This window comes from Loxodonta africana, chromosome 2 (assembly GCF_030014295.1).
Source record: "Loxodonta africana isolate mLoxAfr1 chromosome 2, mLoxAfr1.hap2, whole genome shotgun sequence".
Classification (NCBI taxonomy): domain Eukaryota; kingdom Metazoa; phylum Chordata; class Mammalia; order Proboscidea; family Elephantidae; genus Loxodonta; species Loxodonta africana.
The window spans coordinates 186,357,126-186,376,254 of NC_087343.1; the positions used below are offsets into that span (position 1 = coordinate 186,357,126).

The following is a 19,129-nucleotide window of genomic DNA, read 5'->3' on the forward strand; positions in this document are numbered from 1 at the left end:
AGAAGCATCATAAGAAGCTGGCTTTTAGGTGAAACTCTGGTCCCTCACAGAGGATGCCATACCAATTATAGGAGAGATTTCCAGAGTGGGGCTGGCAAATCAAGCAAACCTAAGAATTTCTTTATGATCCTAGACCAACTAGTTATGCCCTAGAAACAAGCATAAAATCATGTCTCACTCACTCTTGAAGGAACGTGCGGGGAGTGGAGGAATTAAACTAACCAGCAAAAATGTTGAATTTTTAAAATTTCTATTTTCAAGGCTGGCTCAGACATTTCCTTGTGGTGAGTGATCCATGAGATTTGTAATGAGCTGGCTTGTCTCAGGAGACTCTCAATGCCTGGGCCCAAGGGGACTTTAGTTGGAACTATGGGGCTGCCCATGTGTGCTAGATCGCCCACACCACTTCTCCCTTGCTGCAGGCCCCCCTCCCCAGTAAGCCCCCTGCACACCCCACATACAGGCAGGCAGACGGGTAGGCAGCTGCAGCAAGTGACAAGTGGAAGAAGAACTGCCTGTTTAATCTGGCTAATAATGGGCAAAGTCCCAAGGGTTCACACAGATGTCCTCCTGCCTCTAGTGGAAAAAAGCTCACGTTGATAGAATACTTTTTTTTGTTCTCCAAAATCCTTTTTTTATGCTTTCCTGACATCCTATTACTCTCACAATAACCTGGGCAGATGGGCAGAGGCAACCTCACAAGTTACAGGTGAGGAAACCAAGGCTGTGAGTGTGGCGGGCTTGTTCAAGGTCATGCGTGTTTCCAGGAGCATTGCTGGAAGTCGTTTATGATAATTTAGGTCTCTAAAGGGTTCAGCTTCTCTGGGATGAAAGCCTAATCTACCCTACCCACCCACCTATCCCCCTTTCAACATTTCTCTCAAGAATTTCCTGTGCTTTGTATATTAAATTTTAGCCAAAGTCACTCCATTTTGGGGGCAGTCCAAGGAGTTTGCTATGAAGCAGAGAAACAGGGGGAAAGCTGAAGGACCCAACAGGGTCAAGCAACCAGGGGTCAGGAATGGACTCTTCACATGCACACATTTTTTGTTTGTTTAAAAAGGAAAACAAAGTATGTGGTAAATGATGTATTCCAAACCTAGATATTCAAGGCCTCCTGAGGGCATCTGCTGAGGCCTGCCAGGAAATATTGAACTGTTCAGTATAAAGATGAGGTCAGAGGTGCCATCTGATGGCCTGAGGATAGAATTCTCCCTGCAATGGCATATTGCCACAAGCAACCATGTTTTGTTCAGCCCTTCCAGTGTTCTTAAAATTGGGAAATTTCACACATACACACACACACACACACACACACCAGATTTCTATTTTCTCCTAGAAAAAAAATTCAGAGACTCTGGCAACATTGGGTCCACAGAAGGCAACTATGGAGTAGCTGCCCCTTTAGATAGGGCATATGTTCTCTGTTTGGCACAGTCCTCAGCACTCCCTATTGTTTACCCATCACTAGTGTATTTTATCTATCTTTCCTGAGTAGGCAGTCTGGTTTGAGAGCCCAGTGCAGAGGCATGAGCCTAGTTGTGGTATTGGTTCTGAGGAGTGCTAGACATTGGACAAGGAATGAGCCAGTGACAGGGAGAGAGCAGTGGCAATCCTTACCTCTCTCCACAGGGTATCCAAACTGACTGCTCCTTTGGCATCCCTCCTTACCCCTCAGGCCTATCTAGGCTGCTTTTTCTTGTCCGATGCTTTCTTGCTTCCTATTGCCCCTAGACTTCTCAGCATGAGATACTTTCTCAAAGACGTAAAAGGCATCGAAACAACCGACGTTGGCAGAATTACTAGGAAAGACAGCACAAGGTGCAGAGCTCATGAAGCTGGGAGCAAAAGAAAATATAAAAGGGCAGAGTCTCCTTGTCACTCGTTCTCCTCCAGGATGCTTGGCTCTCTAAGGCCAGACATGTAGGTGTAGGGTGAGATAACATTAAGCTGCTTATCCAGATTTAGATGCTGAAGACGGTTTCATTGATCCTCTGATTTCACAGCACCAGCGAGATGTAACAGTCAGTCCCTCTGTCCCTTCCTTTGGGAGGAAGGCTGGCAGCTACTCAACTCAATCTGGCTTCCATGAAAGGATCTTTGAGCTATCGGTCCAGGGACAAGAGTTGGAGGGACATTAAAAAAACACCGTATTATGGAGCACGTAGAGAGAAAACAACTGTTTGAAAGGAGGTTTGGCAGTTCTATAAGAAGTCCTAAATACACACCTTCCCCTTCTTTCACTGGAGGACTGCGCCTCCCTGTTAGGAGTGGAGGCTCAGCATGCTTTATCTGTCCTGGCTCATCTTCCTTTGAGGAGCAGCTGGGAAACTGCTGTATGAAATGATAATAACAACGGCAGCCTCCATCCATAGAGAACACATCTATGAGTGCAGCCCCGTGCTGAGCACTTCCCAAAGTACTTCCTATGCACTCTTATTTAAACCTCACAGCAGCACTATGATTGGCCTCATTTTACTGATGAAGAAACTGAGGTTCATAGAGGTCACCCAGCAGTAAGTAAAGATTCTGGGTTTGAAGCTCCAGCCTGTCTGACTCCTAAGCTCATTTCTTATCCACGACATAAAATCCATATTCTCATTTCCTTGTCCAGTGTCAGGTGTCCCTTGTCTTTGGGGAGTGGCTATTTTTGCTAGCCTTGGAGTGTACCCGGGTATGGAGGTCTGTTTGGGTCTAGAAGACCCTGTTTGTCTCTTGGGAGTAGAGAGGCATAAGGAGTCCTATCGACCCTTAGGAAAGATCTGGCACCAAACCAGGAGAGCCTCAGCTTGGAATGCTCACCAAATTGGCACTGGCACAAGGTATCTTCACTGAGTGGCGTGCACCTGTACAAAGCAGGGTTTCAGCCTTCAGGGATCACTAACTAAATGCTGACTTGGGTGTTTGCATGCTTGGCTCTGTGCTCCCCTCACCCTGAATTCTCCCTGTACTCTGGCAAGACCAGGGGCAAACAGTGAGACATAGAAAATAGCAGCCCTCATGCAAGCTGTAATACTCTATCTTGCCCCATTCAAGAGGCTGCCTGGTACCCAAACTCAAAACTTGTATGCTCAACTTGATCTCAGCCTGATCTGCTGTTGGATCCAGGGAGTTGGGTGGTTGGGGGCATACCCTTTTCATAACTATTTCTACTGAAGCAGTTCCATCCATCTTTTTGGGTCACCTGCTCCCGGACCCAACTCCCAAATGCACCTCAGAGGTCATATGAATAAAAAGAGAAGGAAGGCTTGAGACTATCAGGCCAGGTGAACAGCAGGGGGTGAATCACTGAACAAGTAATATGTGCGAACCACTTAGTGTGGCCAGGCACTCACCAAGCACTCTACAAATATTAACTCATTTAATCCCCCACCCTCAACAGCCCTGTTGTTGTTGTTGTCAGTTGCGATTGAGTCAATGACTACTCATGGCGACCCTGTGTGTGCAGAAAAGAACTGTTCCATAGAGTTTTCAATGCTGTGACTTTTTGGAAGCAGATCAACAGGCCTTCCTTCTGAGGTGCCTCTGGGAAGCTCTGAACCGCCAACCTTTTGGTTAGTAGTCCAACGCTTAATCCTTTGTGCCACCCAGGGACTCCTTTCAATAGCCCTAAAAAAACGAGGTAAGTATTATCTCCATTGGTAAGGTGATACTTCTGAGACTCAGAGATCTTAAGCAACTTTAACCAAACTTCCACAATGAGGAAGCGGTAGAGTTGAGATTTGGATCCATGCTATCTTAGTCCAAAGACTTGACTCCCAACCGTCAAGGTGCCCTGCTACCTCTCAATAAGAGTCATCTACTGCTTATGGGAGGAGGTGGAAGACACCTTATTTTTAGCTGGTCACATCAACTTGGAGCCCTGGTGGTACAGTGGTTAAGAGTTTGGCTGCTAACCAAAAGGTCAGCAGTTCGAGTCCACCAGCTGCTCCTTGGAAACTCTATGGGGCAGTTCTACTCTGTCATATAGGGTCACTATCACCTCAGCGATGATTCTACAATGAAATAAAAGAAGACCTCTGCTCCTGTTAGAGGAAATTAAGGTGAGTGGCACATTCAAGAGTGGGTGTGCTCTTACATCACCTTCTAAATTTATTCCTAAGCGTTAGCTTGGTGAGGTACTCTGCCACCCTCCTCTTCTAGGAGCACTCTCGGCTTCCACATATGTTCTGTGTCGAGGTATTAACACTCAGCCCATTGACTAACAAATGTAACGATGCTGCTGAGAGATAATCCTTTCCAGGAGCTGCTGCCTTCAGGAAGAGCAAGGCAGGAAACAGGAGCCACTGAGAGTTATAAAGCTGAAGGAAATGAAATACTCTGAACCAAAAAAACCAACCTGTTGCCATCAAGTTAATTCTGACTCATGGCAACCCCCTGTGTTACAGGGTAAAACTGTTCCACAGGGTTTTCTTGGCTATGATCTCCATTGAAGCAGATTGCCAGGGCTTTCTGCTGCAGAGCTGCTGGGTGGGTTTGAACCGCCAACTTCCAGGCTGGTAGTCTAGCACAAACCATTTGTGCTACCCAGGCTACACACGGGTCATGTAACTTAAATCCTGGACTGAACTGGTCTGCCCAGAAAAGTGTTAGGTGTTCCCATCACTTGAAGGAGCTCCAGATTCATTCATTCAGGATCTGGGTCAACATGGGGCATGGGCCACAAGAGTGACAATGAGGCTTACCTTGATCTGTAAAAAAGAACCCACTACCCTGAGTCTCCCTAGAGAGGCCAATGGGAGCAGAAGACAATTTATCTGGATCCCAGGTGCAAGGACCTATTTTTAGCTACTGTCCTTGGCCATAGCTTCTCCTCAGTGAAGACTCCCCTGGGGCTCAAAGGCCTTTGCTGCAGGATTTGGAAAACACAAACATCTGGAGTCAGGTTTAATGATAAATTGCATTAAAATCACCTTGGCAACTCCAGCGATTCACATGTTGACTCAGTGGCTCAGAGCTATCATTCTGGCTGGTATTTATATTCTCCACAGCTGCCCACGGGTCTGCAGGAAGGTACTGGTTATGTTACTGCTCATACTCATATGGTGCTTGTCTGGAAATGCCAAAGCATATTCCAAATGCCACAGGGCAAGGTTTTATTAGAAAATTGGTGCCAAGAAAGCGTGGAGTAGCTCTTTGCTGGGGAATGGGTGAAGCCCTTCAGGGAACAGACCATGGGACAGGAGATGGGGCCCAAGATCCTGCCAAGGGGGATTCTTCCTGGAGCCTTCTTTTCCTAAGACAAGGCTGGAGGTTAGTTTCTGTCTCACACGCTTACTGAGATGCAAATTAGAGGAAAAACGATGTTACCAACAGCTGTTTGGCATAATCCTTTCTTTGGGTCCTCCAGTTGGAGAATGATTTTTATAAAGAATGGGTTATAAAGGTTCTTTGTTATGTAAAAAAAAGAAAAAAAAAAAAGTGGCCAGTGTGGTCCTGGAAGTATTCACCACCATTCACACTGGCATAAACTATTAGTGATGACATGGATTAGGGGAGTTATTCTGGGCCCCTGATTAAGCTGCAGGATATCGAGTCAAGCCTCCCTTATTAACGTGTCTTCCCTCTTTTTGATTTCTCTAGAATTAACCCTTTGTCGTCCCGGATTTCTTTATCTATTAGTTGTGATAATGACCACTCTATTGCCTTAAAATATTATGCTCTCATCCTTCCTCTACTAAATATAGAGAGTTCACTTTGACTTCCATCAGCCTACTGAGGCCAGATATGGGGAGGAACCTAGTGGTGCCAGGATGTCAGGTAGCTCTTCCCCCTGCCCAGAATCTTTTCTGTGCTTGTGAATGGGTGCTCTGGGCCACTTCATGCTAAACGCTCATACGAGGAAACTGAGGTGTCCTCCGAGTCCAAAGGAGGGGCAAAGATGGCTCTTCCTGTTGCTCCTGATAATGACTGCACTGCTTGTCATGGGCTGAAGGTTGTCATGGTGATTCCTGACCTGAGGGAAATCTCAAATGCAGCAATGCCTTCGGGTGGCCCGTCAGAAAAACAAGACCTTCTTCCACTCTCCCTGACACAGCAGGGCATGTGAAGAAGGTGTAAGTGCGCTTTTCCTATAGAGTCATAGGGAGACCTGACAGGGAGAGCCAATTGCTTGGCTATCAGAAGAACAGGCCTCACCCATTTGTGAATGGCTTGCCTCCTCCCTCCCCCAACAGCAACTAGGGTAGACACTTTCTTATCTGATTGCCACCTGGCTCCTACTCAGTCCTTTAAGAGGAGTGAACCACTTCCTCAGTGACCAAGCATGGAATGATTCCAGAATGTAAGTCTCTCACGGGCTTTCCTTAGGAAGCGCCAGGTACACAGGTGAATAAAGATTCCTCTCAGTAATCTGTCACCAAGTAAGCTGGCTTCTACTGGTAGAGAGAATTCTTAGCATCCCACCTCAACTGAGTCTTTAAACACGAGCAGTTGCCTGGTATCAGGACAAACATTAATGTGATGACAATGAACCCAGAGAAAGTTTCATGGAGATAGCAACTTATCACTTAGGTTGAATCGTAAGAAGAGGGGTTGATTAACAATCATTTCAGCAGCATGTTCTCCTTGGTTAGAGCTAGTGAGGCAGTTGTTCTCCTATCACAGAACTGGCTCTGCAGATCTGCTGGTGACTGAGTCTGAAGCACAACTCTCTGACAGGATGGTATTGTCATAAACGGCATGGACTCTGGAGTCAGATTGCCTAGGTTCCAATCCTGGCTCTGTCATTTACATGCTGAGTGACAATGGTCAAGATACTTAACTCTTCAGTGCCTCTGTTTTTCCCTACATAAAATGGGCCTTTCAACAATACCTTCCTCTTAGCATTGTTGTCAACTACCTGCTTGTCAGACTCTGGTGGCTTGAGTGTTGCTATGATGCTGAAAGCTATGCCACCAGTATTTCAAATACTAGCAGGGTCACCCATGGTGGACAGGTTTCAGCAGAGCTTCCAGACTAAGAGAGACTAGGAAGAAGGGCCTGGTGATCTACTTCTGAAAATTAGGCACTGAAAACCCTACGGATTATAATAGAATGCTGTCTGATATAGTGCTGGAAGATGAGCCCACTAGGTTGGAAGACACTCGAAATACACAGTGGCTGTAACAATGGACTTGAGCATACCAATATTTATGAAGATGGCACAGGACCAGGCAACATTTCGTTCTGTTGTACATGGAGTCCCCATTAGTTGAAGCTAACTTGACAGCAACTAACACCAACAACAAGCATTGTAAAGATGAAATGAGATGATACATACGAAATTGCTTAGCACAGGTCCTGCAGCATATTAAGTATTCAATAATTGTTAGCTGCTATTATTATCCGCAGTAATGGCAGCAGTAGCAGTGAAATGTTACTCACTGCCCTATAATTGACATGTTGCTTGGCAGACACCAAGCTCTTCAAATGGTCTTGTCTGCCTTCCAAGAAAACTGAACAATAGGTGTCTCCATTGTCTTAATTTATTTTCAGGGCTTCCAACCAATTCGGTCTTACAATTTGCATTTCTAACAAGCTATACCCCGCCCCTAGAAAAAACAACTGTTGCCTTTGAGTTAATTCTGACTCATAGCAACCTATAGGACAGAGTAGAACTGCCCTAGAGGGCTTCTAAGGAGCGGTTGATGAAATCAAACTGCCAACTTTTTGGTTAGCAGCTGAGCTCTTAACCGCTGTACCATGAGGGCTGCAACAAGTTCCCAGGCAATGCTAATGCTGCTAGTTAGGGACCAATTCTGAGAAGCACTAGTAGAGCAGTGGTTCTCAAAATTCATTATACATAAGAATCACCTGGGAATCTTGTTAAAATGTAGGTTCTGATTCAGTATATCTGGGGTGGAAAAGTAAATTCTCAGCATAGGTTTGAATCAGAATGAATTGGTTCAAAGCCCTGCTTATTCCAGTCCTAAGACAGCTGGGTTTGTTTTAAGACCTCCTGGAGCATATTTAAAATCTACTGTGGCCAGTATTTGCACGAAAGCTTCCCCCTCAAATGACGGCACTCCCCACTCAGGTGACTTTCCCATGCACGCCATCAATGAGGGCTAAATGCGTGCTTTTTATTCCCTTGGGGAGCTGTTAGAGCACAGCTTGCAGCTGTCCATCAGGGGAGGAACTTACAGCCCCATGACACACTGACTGCTTTCCTGCTTTGGGGAGGACAGAGCTCTGAGCTGTCAGGCAAGGGATGTGGGACACATCCAGCTGGTGCCCATATAGGCTCACCATCTCCACAGTCATCCCAGAGCCTCTGAGTCTGGGCGGGCAAGGGAATAGAGAGGAGCAAGAACATTGACCTTGAGCTTGCAGCAAGGAGAAGGATAGAGTTTGCAAGAAGAGTACAGGTCACTTCTCTGGCAATTCACCTGCTCCCATCCTTGGAGTGGGGGCCACGTACCTGGTGACATGTCCTATCCTAACCTTGGGTTCTGAGATGCCTCCTTCGGGGATATTTCAGCTCTTAGTGGTTGAGGAGGAAGTCTCTTAACATAATTCTTCTTGTCCAAATGGGCACCCAACTCACTTGCTAGCAGCCCGCTCTAAGGAGGGAAGCTGGCAGCCTACCTTGCCTCCCCTCAAAGAGAAAAGAGTTGTTAGTAATTAACAATGAATGTGTGTTTATATAATGAATGGCTGCAGGAACAGAGCCTGTTTAGGATTAACTACAGGGAGACATCCTAGCTATTTTCAAACATTTGAAGACGGTGATAATAGACTTTTCTGAGTTTCCCAGAGGCCGTTCTTGAGGTTTAATATAAGAAAGAGTTTTCTAACCTTTAAGTGTGCAGTGACAACTTATCACAGAAACCAACAGCAAATCAGCGATAGGAGGCTTAGTCTGAGTGCATGGAGAGATCTTTGCACCAGCTGGGTGGGAGGCTGTGCTCGGAGCCCGAAGGTCCCTTTGAACTCTAAGATTTTGGAAATTTAACTAAAGGAGGTGACGCTCGTGAGGCTCCAGAGGACAGGGTGTCAGGTTGAGTGGCATCTCCCAAGACCATGGAAGTTTGTCCATATGGATTCATTTGCTTTCGCCTCTGTGAATCTCTAAGCCTGAGATATTCTACTATTAGTGCTGGCCATCTGCCCCAATGAACACGCCAAGTAAACCACCAGGGGGGCTGGCCACGTGCGCGCACACACACACGGTGCTGGGTAAGCTTGGGGGAATAGAGGGAAGTCCAGAGAAATGGGGAAGGGGCGGTGGGACAAGCTTACTCTACTGTCCCACTGTATTACTGACAGCATTATGGCAAGAGCCAAAAAGGAAATATTCAGGACCACTCTGTGTGGCAAAGAGGCCTTGGATCTGCAATGGACCTGTAACTTAAATGAGACAGAAGAAGAAAACACACAAACCTCTCACATAAACCCCTTCATGTCAAAGAAGAGGAAATTACCCAGACTACCGGGGTATTCTAATCAGAACCTTCTTATCAGAGTGTCTCCAGTCTAACAAGGAGAAATCCAATCTACAGCGGAATGAACGCTAAATTAGATCTAATCAGGACCCATTTTCCAACTGCCTAACAGCAGGTCAAACAACAGTGATGGCGACCCAAGCCTGGGTTGCTGGTTCTGTCCAGAAAGGGAGTCTGTCTGAGTTGTTTCAACTTGTGGTCTCGAGAGAGGGGAGATGGTCTTTGTCTTTACCCCTCAGCTGCTCAATTCCATCTGCTCAAAACGGTGACAGTGAGCCGGGTTGCCTTTCCAGCTCGTGCAAAGTTTTGTTAACTTCACGACTGCTATCAGCTTGGAGCTGGGCTAAGTGTCATTTTTTAAAAAATATGCATTTATTGAGTTTTTGCCTCATGCTAGGCACTGCGGTAGGCACTTAGATGTGTGTTATCTTGTGAGTCTCCTTAATGCTTGCAAAGGGCATTTTCCTCTGCACACACAGACACACAGATTGTAAAAGGACAGGCACACCAGCCCAGTGGAACGTACCACCCGAAAATCTACGTAAAGGCAGGATGCTATTGTTATTCTTCTTTCAAGGGATTAATAGCTACAGTTAACTAGCCTTATGGTCAAAGTTATAACTTACAGTTTCTTTGCTGCAAGCAAAAAATACCATCTGTGAAACACCCAGCTCCCCACAGAGTGCTGGCTTGCCATTCTAATAGCCTTAAAGGCCCACTGAGGGCTGGCACCTTTGTACATGAATCTGCACACGTAGAGACCCACAGAGTGAGACTGCTGTGGAGACAAGGGATGGGGACAGATGCAGAGAAAAAGATCAAGATTTTTCTCTCTCTTGCTTTCAGTTTCATAGAAACAAGCCTAGCCACTGCTATGTGGTGAAACCCATGTGAAATTGTGCCCTATAGGTTAGTAAGGATACACAAGTAAGCCCGTGCGTACCTTGCTTACAGGCTATTCCGCCCCTGCTCCTGCACCTCCCACCTACTCCTAGGGACCCAGCTTGACTACTTGCAGGGCCTGCAAACTCATCATGCAGCTTCTCTTAGCTGCACCTGGGAAGCAGGGAGGCCCAGGCCCCTTCCTCACTGTCTGTGGTCTAGAGGTGATTTTAAAAAGATACACACACATACATATGCACACTCACACCTATACTCAGATGCACAGTTATGGATTGAATTGTGTCCCCCCAAAATATGTGTTGAAATTCTAACCCCTTTACCTGTGGGAATCCCATTTGGGGAACAAGAGTTTTCTTCGTTATGTTAATAAGGCCGTATCTGTGTAGGGTGTATCTGAAATCTACTTCCTTGTGAGATATAAAAAGAGCAAATCAGGCAGAGAAGCAAGCAGAAACAGAGGAGGAGATACATGCCACATTGGAGATGGCCAAGGAATGCCCAGGCTATAGGAACTGAGAGATCTTCCGTCAGAGACGACAGACAGAGCCTTCCCCTAGACATGGAGCCCTGAATTTGGACTTCCAGCCTCCTAAATTTTGAGAAAATGAATTTCTGTTCTTTAAAACCACCCACTTGTGGTATTTCAGTTACAGCAGCACTAAGAAAAGAAGATACACACCTTTTTGAACATACATCATATGCTGTTCAGAAAGCTGGGCTCACTCTGAGCCACAGAACCTTAGAAGTTCTACGCCAGTTTCCAACCCATTTTGCTATGTGACCTAGGGTGAGTCATCTACCTCTCTGAGACTTGGTATTCTCCTCTGCTCAGAGGTTACTCAAGATCAAACCGACTTTGCACAGTTACCGATAGGAATTGTGACAGTCGCAGAGCAGTCACAAACTTGTGTGGATACACACACGCTCCCACACTCACAGTAGCTACCTGATACAAATCAGACACAACCTTCCTCTGATCATAAAATCTTAAAATAAATAGTAGGAGCTCAATTCCTTTTCTTGCCTCTCCACATCAGAGTTCAATTATCTTCCTCAAACATTTAAGCTCAACTGACCAGAGTGAAATAAATGCAAATAAATAGTATCAGAGCTTAAAATTCCAGGCAACAAATCTTCCTTTAAATCAAATAAACTCTTCTCCACCTCCGCTGGATCTTAGCCAGATAGAGTCGCCTGGGTGACTGACTGTGCTCTTCTCTAATTATTTCTCCACCACCCCTCCCCACCAGCAACCCACATTCAAGGTCACATGCCCATCAATAGCTTTGTTTCAGCTTTTGTTATTAGAATTTGATGTGAGAATGTTTTAATTCCCTAAATTCCTAGCACATCCCTGCAAGATGCTTCCCTTTGTAGGATTCAACTCCTCCTAATTTCTAGCCCTATGGTTAGTGAGTCATACCTAAGCCAGTGTCCTGAGCTATATCATTACGTTTGTTCATATTGACCTTGGCCCTCTCCCTGGCCAACTCCTGGGTCTCCCACAAAAAATGAGGCGATGGAGGTGAGAGGTGGGCAGCTCAGAATTTTTTTCCTTTTGGAGTGCATCAAATCATAAGAAGAACTCTCCAGAGTATTGCTGAAAATGTTCAGGACAGAGCCTGCAAACAGCCCCAGAGACACAACAGTGACAAGGTTGCTACTCACAGCAGCTGTAGGGACACCAGCCCATCAAACAGTCCCTTGGCAATCTCGGTGATCTTGTTCCCGTAGAGCACCCTGAAAGAGAGTGGGCAAAGACAGAGGTCATCACGGGTATGAGGCCACTGGAACCCCCTCACGTAGAAGGGTGTCACCTTGGCTAACTATTCACCCTGGATGCAGGATCTCAGGACATCTCCTTCCCCGCCCCATCTCATCCTTTCCCCAGCAGTCATGGCACATGAAGGTTACGCTGTTAGACTTCAGTGGGTGTGTGGCTCTAACGGAAGCCCTGGGTCCAAGCCAATCTCTCCCCTCCCATTTCCCCTTCCAGGGATTCGGTGAGACAGAGGCAGGGACTGGGTTGGGTGGTGGTGGGGCGGGGGGAGGCTATGTGGGAGACAAGGAGAAACAGGCTGCATCCTCTTCACTCCTGAGCAGCCCGGCCCAATCAATAATCCACAACAGGAAGAATCAGCCCCTTTGTGGTGTCTCCCTGAGCTGCTAATATGACTCACACCCTGACAATAAGCAAGGTGCGTGGGAAGCTGGCTGGCCCTGTGTCTTCTCGTCTTCAATGGGTATCGATCAGGCCGAGCCCAGCCTATGGAACGCTTCCTTTTAATATCCCATTGCATCCTAGGAATTCCTGAGCCAAGTCCTTTAATCATCTATCTAGACAGGGCTTTTGGGCATCTGGGGTCATATCCAGATGGCTCTGGGGTTGCGGAGTCAAGGACTATCTCTGAGGAAAAACTAAGAAGCAAGGAATTGTTGTGTTGGAGTGACGGCAGCCTCTACTTTCCATCCCCTTTTCTGTCCTTTGGACTCCAGGTACCTAGGAATCCCGGGTCCTTTTACCCCTCTCTCTTTCCAATCTACCATCTCCCTGGGCCAGGTCTTTGGTGACTAACATCTGTGAGGCCTGGGATCTCTGTGACTGGCCTTGCTGGTCTTCAGCACAGAAGCTGAGGGTACTCTGTGGGACTCTCTGCTCTCATCCACAGCACAGACTTTGCTGTCTCTTGGGCTCAGCCTCCTCAGAAATGGAGGGAACTGGGTTAAGGAGCATGCCTTTTTTTTTTTTTTAAATCTCCTCCTGGTCCTCAAAGTGCCCTGAGTGAATGTAATATTCAATTTCCACTTGGATTGCAAATCCAGGCAATTATGCTTCTTTGAGGAGGCAAAATATTAGGATGAGGAAATAGTAAATGGGAGCGATAAACTAAACCCCCCATTTCCAGATGTCGCTGGGAGTGAAGAGTGAGCATCTCCCTCAGCCTGCGGGTGTGTTTCATTAATGTTTCAACAAATTAATGACTAAATAAAAGTCAGCATGATGGCTTAGGCTCCCATTTGTAATTCATATTAATGTTCCACCACTCACTGTGCCAAATGTGGTAATGTCCCTGTCTGTCTGCTTGTCTCGGCTGATGTCAGAACTTCTAGTGTGTCGGAAGCTGGTGGCGTGTCAGGTTGGGGCCTTGGAGTGAAGGGTGCTCACAGCAGCCATCACTCCTCAGTCTTGGCCGTCTCTGAGCTTGTGGGTCAAGACCACTCACTGGTGGCCTGAAGGGGCCTGATACTTGCTACTTGTCCACTTCATGGTGTTTGAGTGTAGACCTGTTTGGCTTTCCCCAGATCTTTCCTTGACTCCCTTCTTCTTGCCTTTAAGGCCTGAGTTCAAATATCTCCTCAAGAGGCTTTCCCTGGATATTGCAGTTGATATTCACCCTTCTCACCCCACCTGTCTCCCTGTTTCCATTTCTTTATAGCACTTATCATTATGTCACATTATCTTGTTGTTGTTAGCTGCTGCCAAGTCAGCCCCGACTCATGGCGATCTCATGTACAATGGAATGAAACACCGTCCTGCGCCATCCTCATGATTGGTTTGTGGATCAGACCATTGTGATTCACAGGGTTTTCATTGGTTGATTTTTGCGAGTAGATTGCCAGGTTTTTCTTTCTAGTCCATCTTAGTCTGGAAGCTCTGCTGAAACCTGTTCAGCAACACACAAGCCTCCAGTGACAAATGGGTGGTGGCTGTGCTTGAGCTACATTGGTTGGGAATCCAACCAGGGTCTTCTCCATGGCAGGTGAGAATTCTACCACTGAACATCACAGTACATATATATTAAAGTTTTCTGTGCCCTCACCCCTTGAATGTGTGGGGACGTTATGTGGCTTGTTTGTGGCTGGGTCTCTGGAGCCTAGAACAGGGACTAGCACAATAACTATTTGTCAAATGGATGGATGAATGAACACAGATATGGATGGAGTGAATGCTTTCTGACCCTTTACCTCGGCCACTCCTTATCTTGAATTGAGTGTGTTTGTGTTCAGCTGTAAGCATCACGAGACCAAGGGTCCTGTCTGTTGAGTCCACTGAAACATTCTCAGTGCCTGTAATACTCTTAATACACAGTAGGTATCTACTCAATGGATGAATGAATAAATTGAGAGTGAGAGGCACTTCCCATAAACAATGCCCCAATATATTTCAAAATGGGCCAGTGGCATGTCAATTTCATGACTGACCATTGGATTTAGAATTTCTTTTCCTGCAAGACAGGAAGCATCTCACTATCCCCAGACTATTCCCAAATCCTGGCAGAGGGAAAGCAGACACCGGGAATAGGATGGCGGGGACAGGGAGAGGATCCTGGTGGCGGGTGGCCTCTCTCCCTTCTCCTCTGTGATCTTCGCACAATAAGCAGGCACTAATCTCACCCACAATCCTGTCTTTTGATATCCCAGCCAGATGTTCTATTCGATAAATGAAACTAATTTACTCTGCAAGCAGCAGGCAGCAGCTAAATCAGAGACTTCCCTGGCCCTGTTCTCAGCCCTTTGCCAATGGGATGGGGCAGGTGGGGGAAAAGCGTGTCTCTTGCTACCTCCTGACTCATAAACAAAAGCAGACAGGTTGCGTGGAGATGCAGGGTGTAAACATCCTGTCTCTGGGGGGTCCTTGCTGTTCCCTAGGTGGGCAGGGTACCAGATGATATACATAGCATCAACTACGACACCTTCATTGTACCTTTTGATACTCATTTCACATTATCTTCTGGGGCAACATACCATGGGGATCAGGAGCTTGGGTTCCTTGGCCCAAATCTTGCTTCTCCCACTTGTTACTGTGGACCTTGGATAAGCTACATTCATTTGTTCAACAAACTTTTTTGATACAATAACTATGTGCCAGGTACTGTTTAAGGTGCCAGGGAGACGGCCAGGATCAAAAGAAATAAAAATTCCTGCTTTAATGGAACTTAAGCTACCCAATCTCTGTAAAAGATGACAATTGATTCTACGTTACAAGATGGTTGTGAAGATTAAACCTGTCAGCCTCTAGAATAGTACCTGGTACACAGTAAGTGCCAGTAATAGTACCTGGTATACAGTAAGTACCCAGTAAACCAAAACACCAAAACAAACCAGTTGCTATGGGGTCAACTCTGACTCCTGGAAATCCTGTGTCAGAGTAAAACTATGCTCTATAGGGTTTTCAAAGGCTGATTTTTCAGAAATAAATCGCCAGACTTTTCTTCTGAGACACCTGGGTGCACCTGAACCACCAACCTTTTGGCTAGCAGCCAAACTCTGAACCGTTTGTGCCACCCAGGGACATCAAGTGCTCAGTAAGTGCTGCCAATTATTGTTCTTACTGTAATCATAAAAATCATTATTTAATTTCTTCTCTAGGGAGCCCTGGTGGTGCAGTGGTTAAGAGCTTGGCTGCTAACCAAAAGGTTGGCAGTTCGAATCCACCAGCTGTTCCTTGGAAACCCTATGCAGCAGCTCTACTCTGTCCTATAGGGTTGCTATGAGTCAGAACTGACTCCATGGTACATAGGGAGAACAACTACAGGACAATGCACATTGGGTGTAGGAAAGGTATCACCGTCCCCATTTCACCTGTGAGGGAACACACATAGAAGACCCAACTGACATTCTCTATGTCACACCAGGACTCACTGATAGAATCAGGACAACACCCCACACTTCCCTCCCCTTGTGGGTCTCTGAGCCTACCGTTGGGTGAGGCTTTGGTTCTACCCAGTAGGCTGCCCAAGGGTTTTCAAAATCAAGGAAAGGCAGGGTTACAAGAGGGAGTGGATGCTTTTTCAGAACCATGGCCATAAGGTTGGTCCGGAGAGAAAGCCTGAAAACCAGGGGAAGAAAATTGGCTCCCTCCTTGAAAAAGGTATAGAAATGGGAAGGAAACGGGTATGTTGGTAATAAACACATAGTAAAATTCTCTCCTTCCGTTCTCCCTGGAGACAGTACTTTGCAGCATGTGGGATGGGAGGGGGAGCGAGAAGAGAGAGAAGATGCATTGGAATTAGAAGCCAATAACTGGGAAAAGCTGCCGGGCACTTAATCAATAAAAATAATGCATTTGGGCTGTAGAAATATTCCCCAGGATCAATTTCCCCTGAAGAAATATTTGTTTCTTTTACCAGGTTGCCACAAGTGTGTACGGGAACATAAAGCCTTGATAAACACCTCTTGAAAAATATAGACACGTCTGTCCCTTGCCCACCCCTCCTTGCGACTCTGCTCCACACTTACAGCGAGGTGAGCGATTTCAGGCCCTGGAAAGCATCCGGAGCGATGTCCGAGATCTGATTCTTGCTGATGTCTCTGAAAACATTAATGGGAAAGTCTGAGAGCACAGGTCATAAGCGTGATGAGGCCATTCCTATGTGTGAATCCAGCTTTTCAGGCATTGAGAATTGGAGGAGTTAATCAATGTATTTGTTCATAGTGCAATAGAAGGTGCTTGAAGAACATTCAGTTTAACTGTCTCGTGATAATAACATACTGCGCTTGTATCACACTTCTTGATTTTCAAAGAATGGTCTCTTATGGCATCTTGACCTTGACATATGGCCACGAGTCTGTGAGCCCAGTCAAATTAGGACCTTGTCTTAAAAAAAAAAAAAAAAAAATTTTTTTTTTTTTTAAACACGTTGCCATCAGGTTCATTCTGACTCACGGTGACCCCATGTATGTCAGAGCAGAACTATGCTCCATGGGGTTTTCTTTGCTGTAGTCTTTACGGAAACAGATTGCCAGGACTTTTTCTGCAGCACCACTGGGTGGGTTCAAACTGTTAACCTTCTTAGGTTAAGCAGTCAAGTGCAAACTGTTTGCCCCACCACTCAAGGACCTTCTAGGTCACATTAAACCAAAACCAAACCCACAGCCATTGAGTTAATTCTAACTCATAGTGACCCTATAGGACAGAATAGAACTGCCCCACAGGGTTTCCAAGGCTGGAATCTTGATGGAAGCAGACTGCCACATCTTTCTCTCATGGAGCAGCTGGTGGGTTTGAACTACCGACCTTTTGGTTAGCAGCCGAGCACCACTGTGCCACCAGGGCTCCCTTCTGGGTCAAATTACTAAGCAATTAATAGCATCAATGAAATAGGAACCTGCCTCATCCCACTACAGGCAGGGTTCCCTTTAACATCATTTTCTTGCTTTATGCCTCAGGAAAGGTTTATTTTTTTCTCTGAAAAGTTCTGAGTCATTTCACCTCCCCAGTGACTTTTCCTTCCTGACCTGAAAGGAGGTTTGGGGCAGTGACTTAAGAATCTGTCTGGCTTGGTGCAGCCTCCGGGCTGTGTGATGTAAGCACATCATGAGAGTCTCCGGGGACACCTTTGAGAAGTGGGTTTGTCATTGCCAGTGTTGCTCACACAAGAGCAAGCCCAGGGCAGTGATGTCTGGGGCTGTGGGGTAAGGAGATGGGGAGGGATGCTGTGTGTTAGAATCTTACAAACCCCGGTCCACGGGCAGCTAACCTGGCTGAAGGAATCGCTCCCACCCCAGCTCCTCCTCAGAGGCCCTGAGGCTGCTCAGCACCCCACGACTTCTGAGATCCGGTCACCCAGTTCTTGGGAATGGCCCTTTACTGAGGGGAATTCTTTCTCTCAGAGCCATTAGCTCAGGGATGGCCTCTGGGCTCCTGTCACTGGAAGGAGGGGAGCTCCAATTTACAGCCACAACAAACCTCTCAGTTCTTTTTCTTTAACAGCATAAATCAATCGGTCTCTGCTTTTGAGCAGAAAAGGGAGAGCTGGGGTCTTGGAGGGTCAACAAAGAGGAGATGAGGGAATATTGAGAAGAACGCGCATCTAAGCAGATTCTTGAGCAATTGCCTCCAGCGAGCCAGCCCCCCCAGCCCCCTAGCCTCTTAAGCACTCGCTGGGGGCGGCTCCTCAGGCCTGTTTCCATCCTTCTCCTAATAGCCTTCGAAGGGGCCGCGTGACCACCTTTGCCTGGGCCTCTGCTTCCCTCTCACCCAGCTTCCCAAGCCTGTAGTTGAAAGATACGTCACAGGTTAAGACTTCTTCGGCACAGCTGTCGAGCTTATCCCTTTAGCTGGCAAGATCGCCTCGAACAAATCCACATTGTGCTTGCAAACACGCCAGCTTACACGGGGCTTTTCTTCAGCTCTCCATTTTCGTATAAGGATCTTAACAAGCAAATGCCCCAGGATTAGCCTAATCTCGCTCGCCTGCAGCGTGGCTTCCTAACACAGCATTTCAGGCAAGTGCACTGCTCTGTGCTCTGGTCAGGCTATTGAAAGGGACTGGGTTTGCTTTTTTCCAAGGGCTTCGCACCAGTTCATTCCAGTTCTACTCCCTGCTAAGAATTTGCCTTTCCACCCCAGATAGACTGAACTAGAATCTACATTTTAACAAGATCCCCAGGTGATTCTTAGGTATACGCCTGTAAGAATCATCTGAAGATCTTGTTAAAATGTAGATTCTGATTCAGTCTATCTGGGGTGGAAAGGCAAATTCTCAGCAGGGTGTTGTACTGGAATGAACCGGTTGGAAGCCCTGTTTTTTTCCCTGCTCCTGGGATGTGCCTAGACTTCTAACATGAAGAGGAAATTCTGTGAGCAGTGTGGAAACTCCCTGCTTTAGCCCTGTGAAGGGAAACTGGTGCTCAGTCCACAACTAGATTTCCTGACCTCTCTCTCCCTACAGCATGGGGCGGAATGTGGTTTTGAAGATGATGGTGAGTGGAAATTGGTGACAGGATACTTTAGCTGGGAACTGACCCTGGTGGTCACTTAGTCTGAATCCTACAGGGAGTAAACAGCAGCCCTGAGA

General features: G+C 46.6%; 1 protein-coding gene across 2 annotated transcripts in view; it reads right to left on the reverse strand.

Moving 5' to 3' along the window:
- The window catches only part of SLIT3 (slit guidance ligand 3), a 754,510-nt gene that overhangs the window by 117,691 nt on the left and 617,690 nt on the right, over positions 1-19,129 (reverse strand). For both annotated transcript variants that reach the window (XM_064279080.1, XM_064279081.1), the window contains exons 11-12: positions 16,569-16,640; positions 11,997-12,068 (exon numbers count right to left, since the gene is read on the reverse strand). In XM_064279080.1, the coding sequence (XP_064135150.1) occupies positions 11,997-12,068; positions 16,569-16,640 (144 nt within the window). The remainder of the gene's footprint in view (positions 1-11,996; positions 12,069-16,568; positions 16,641-19,129) is intronic.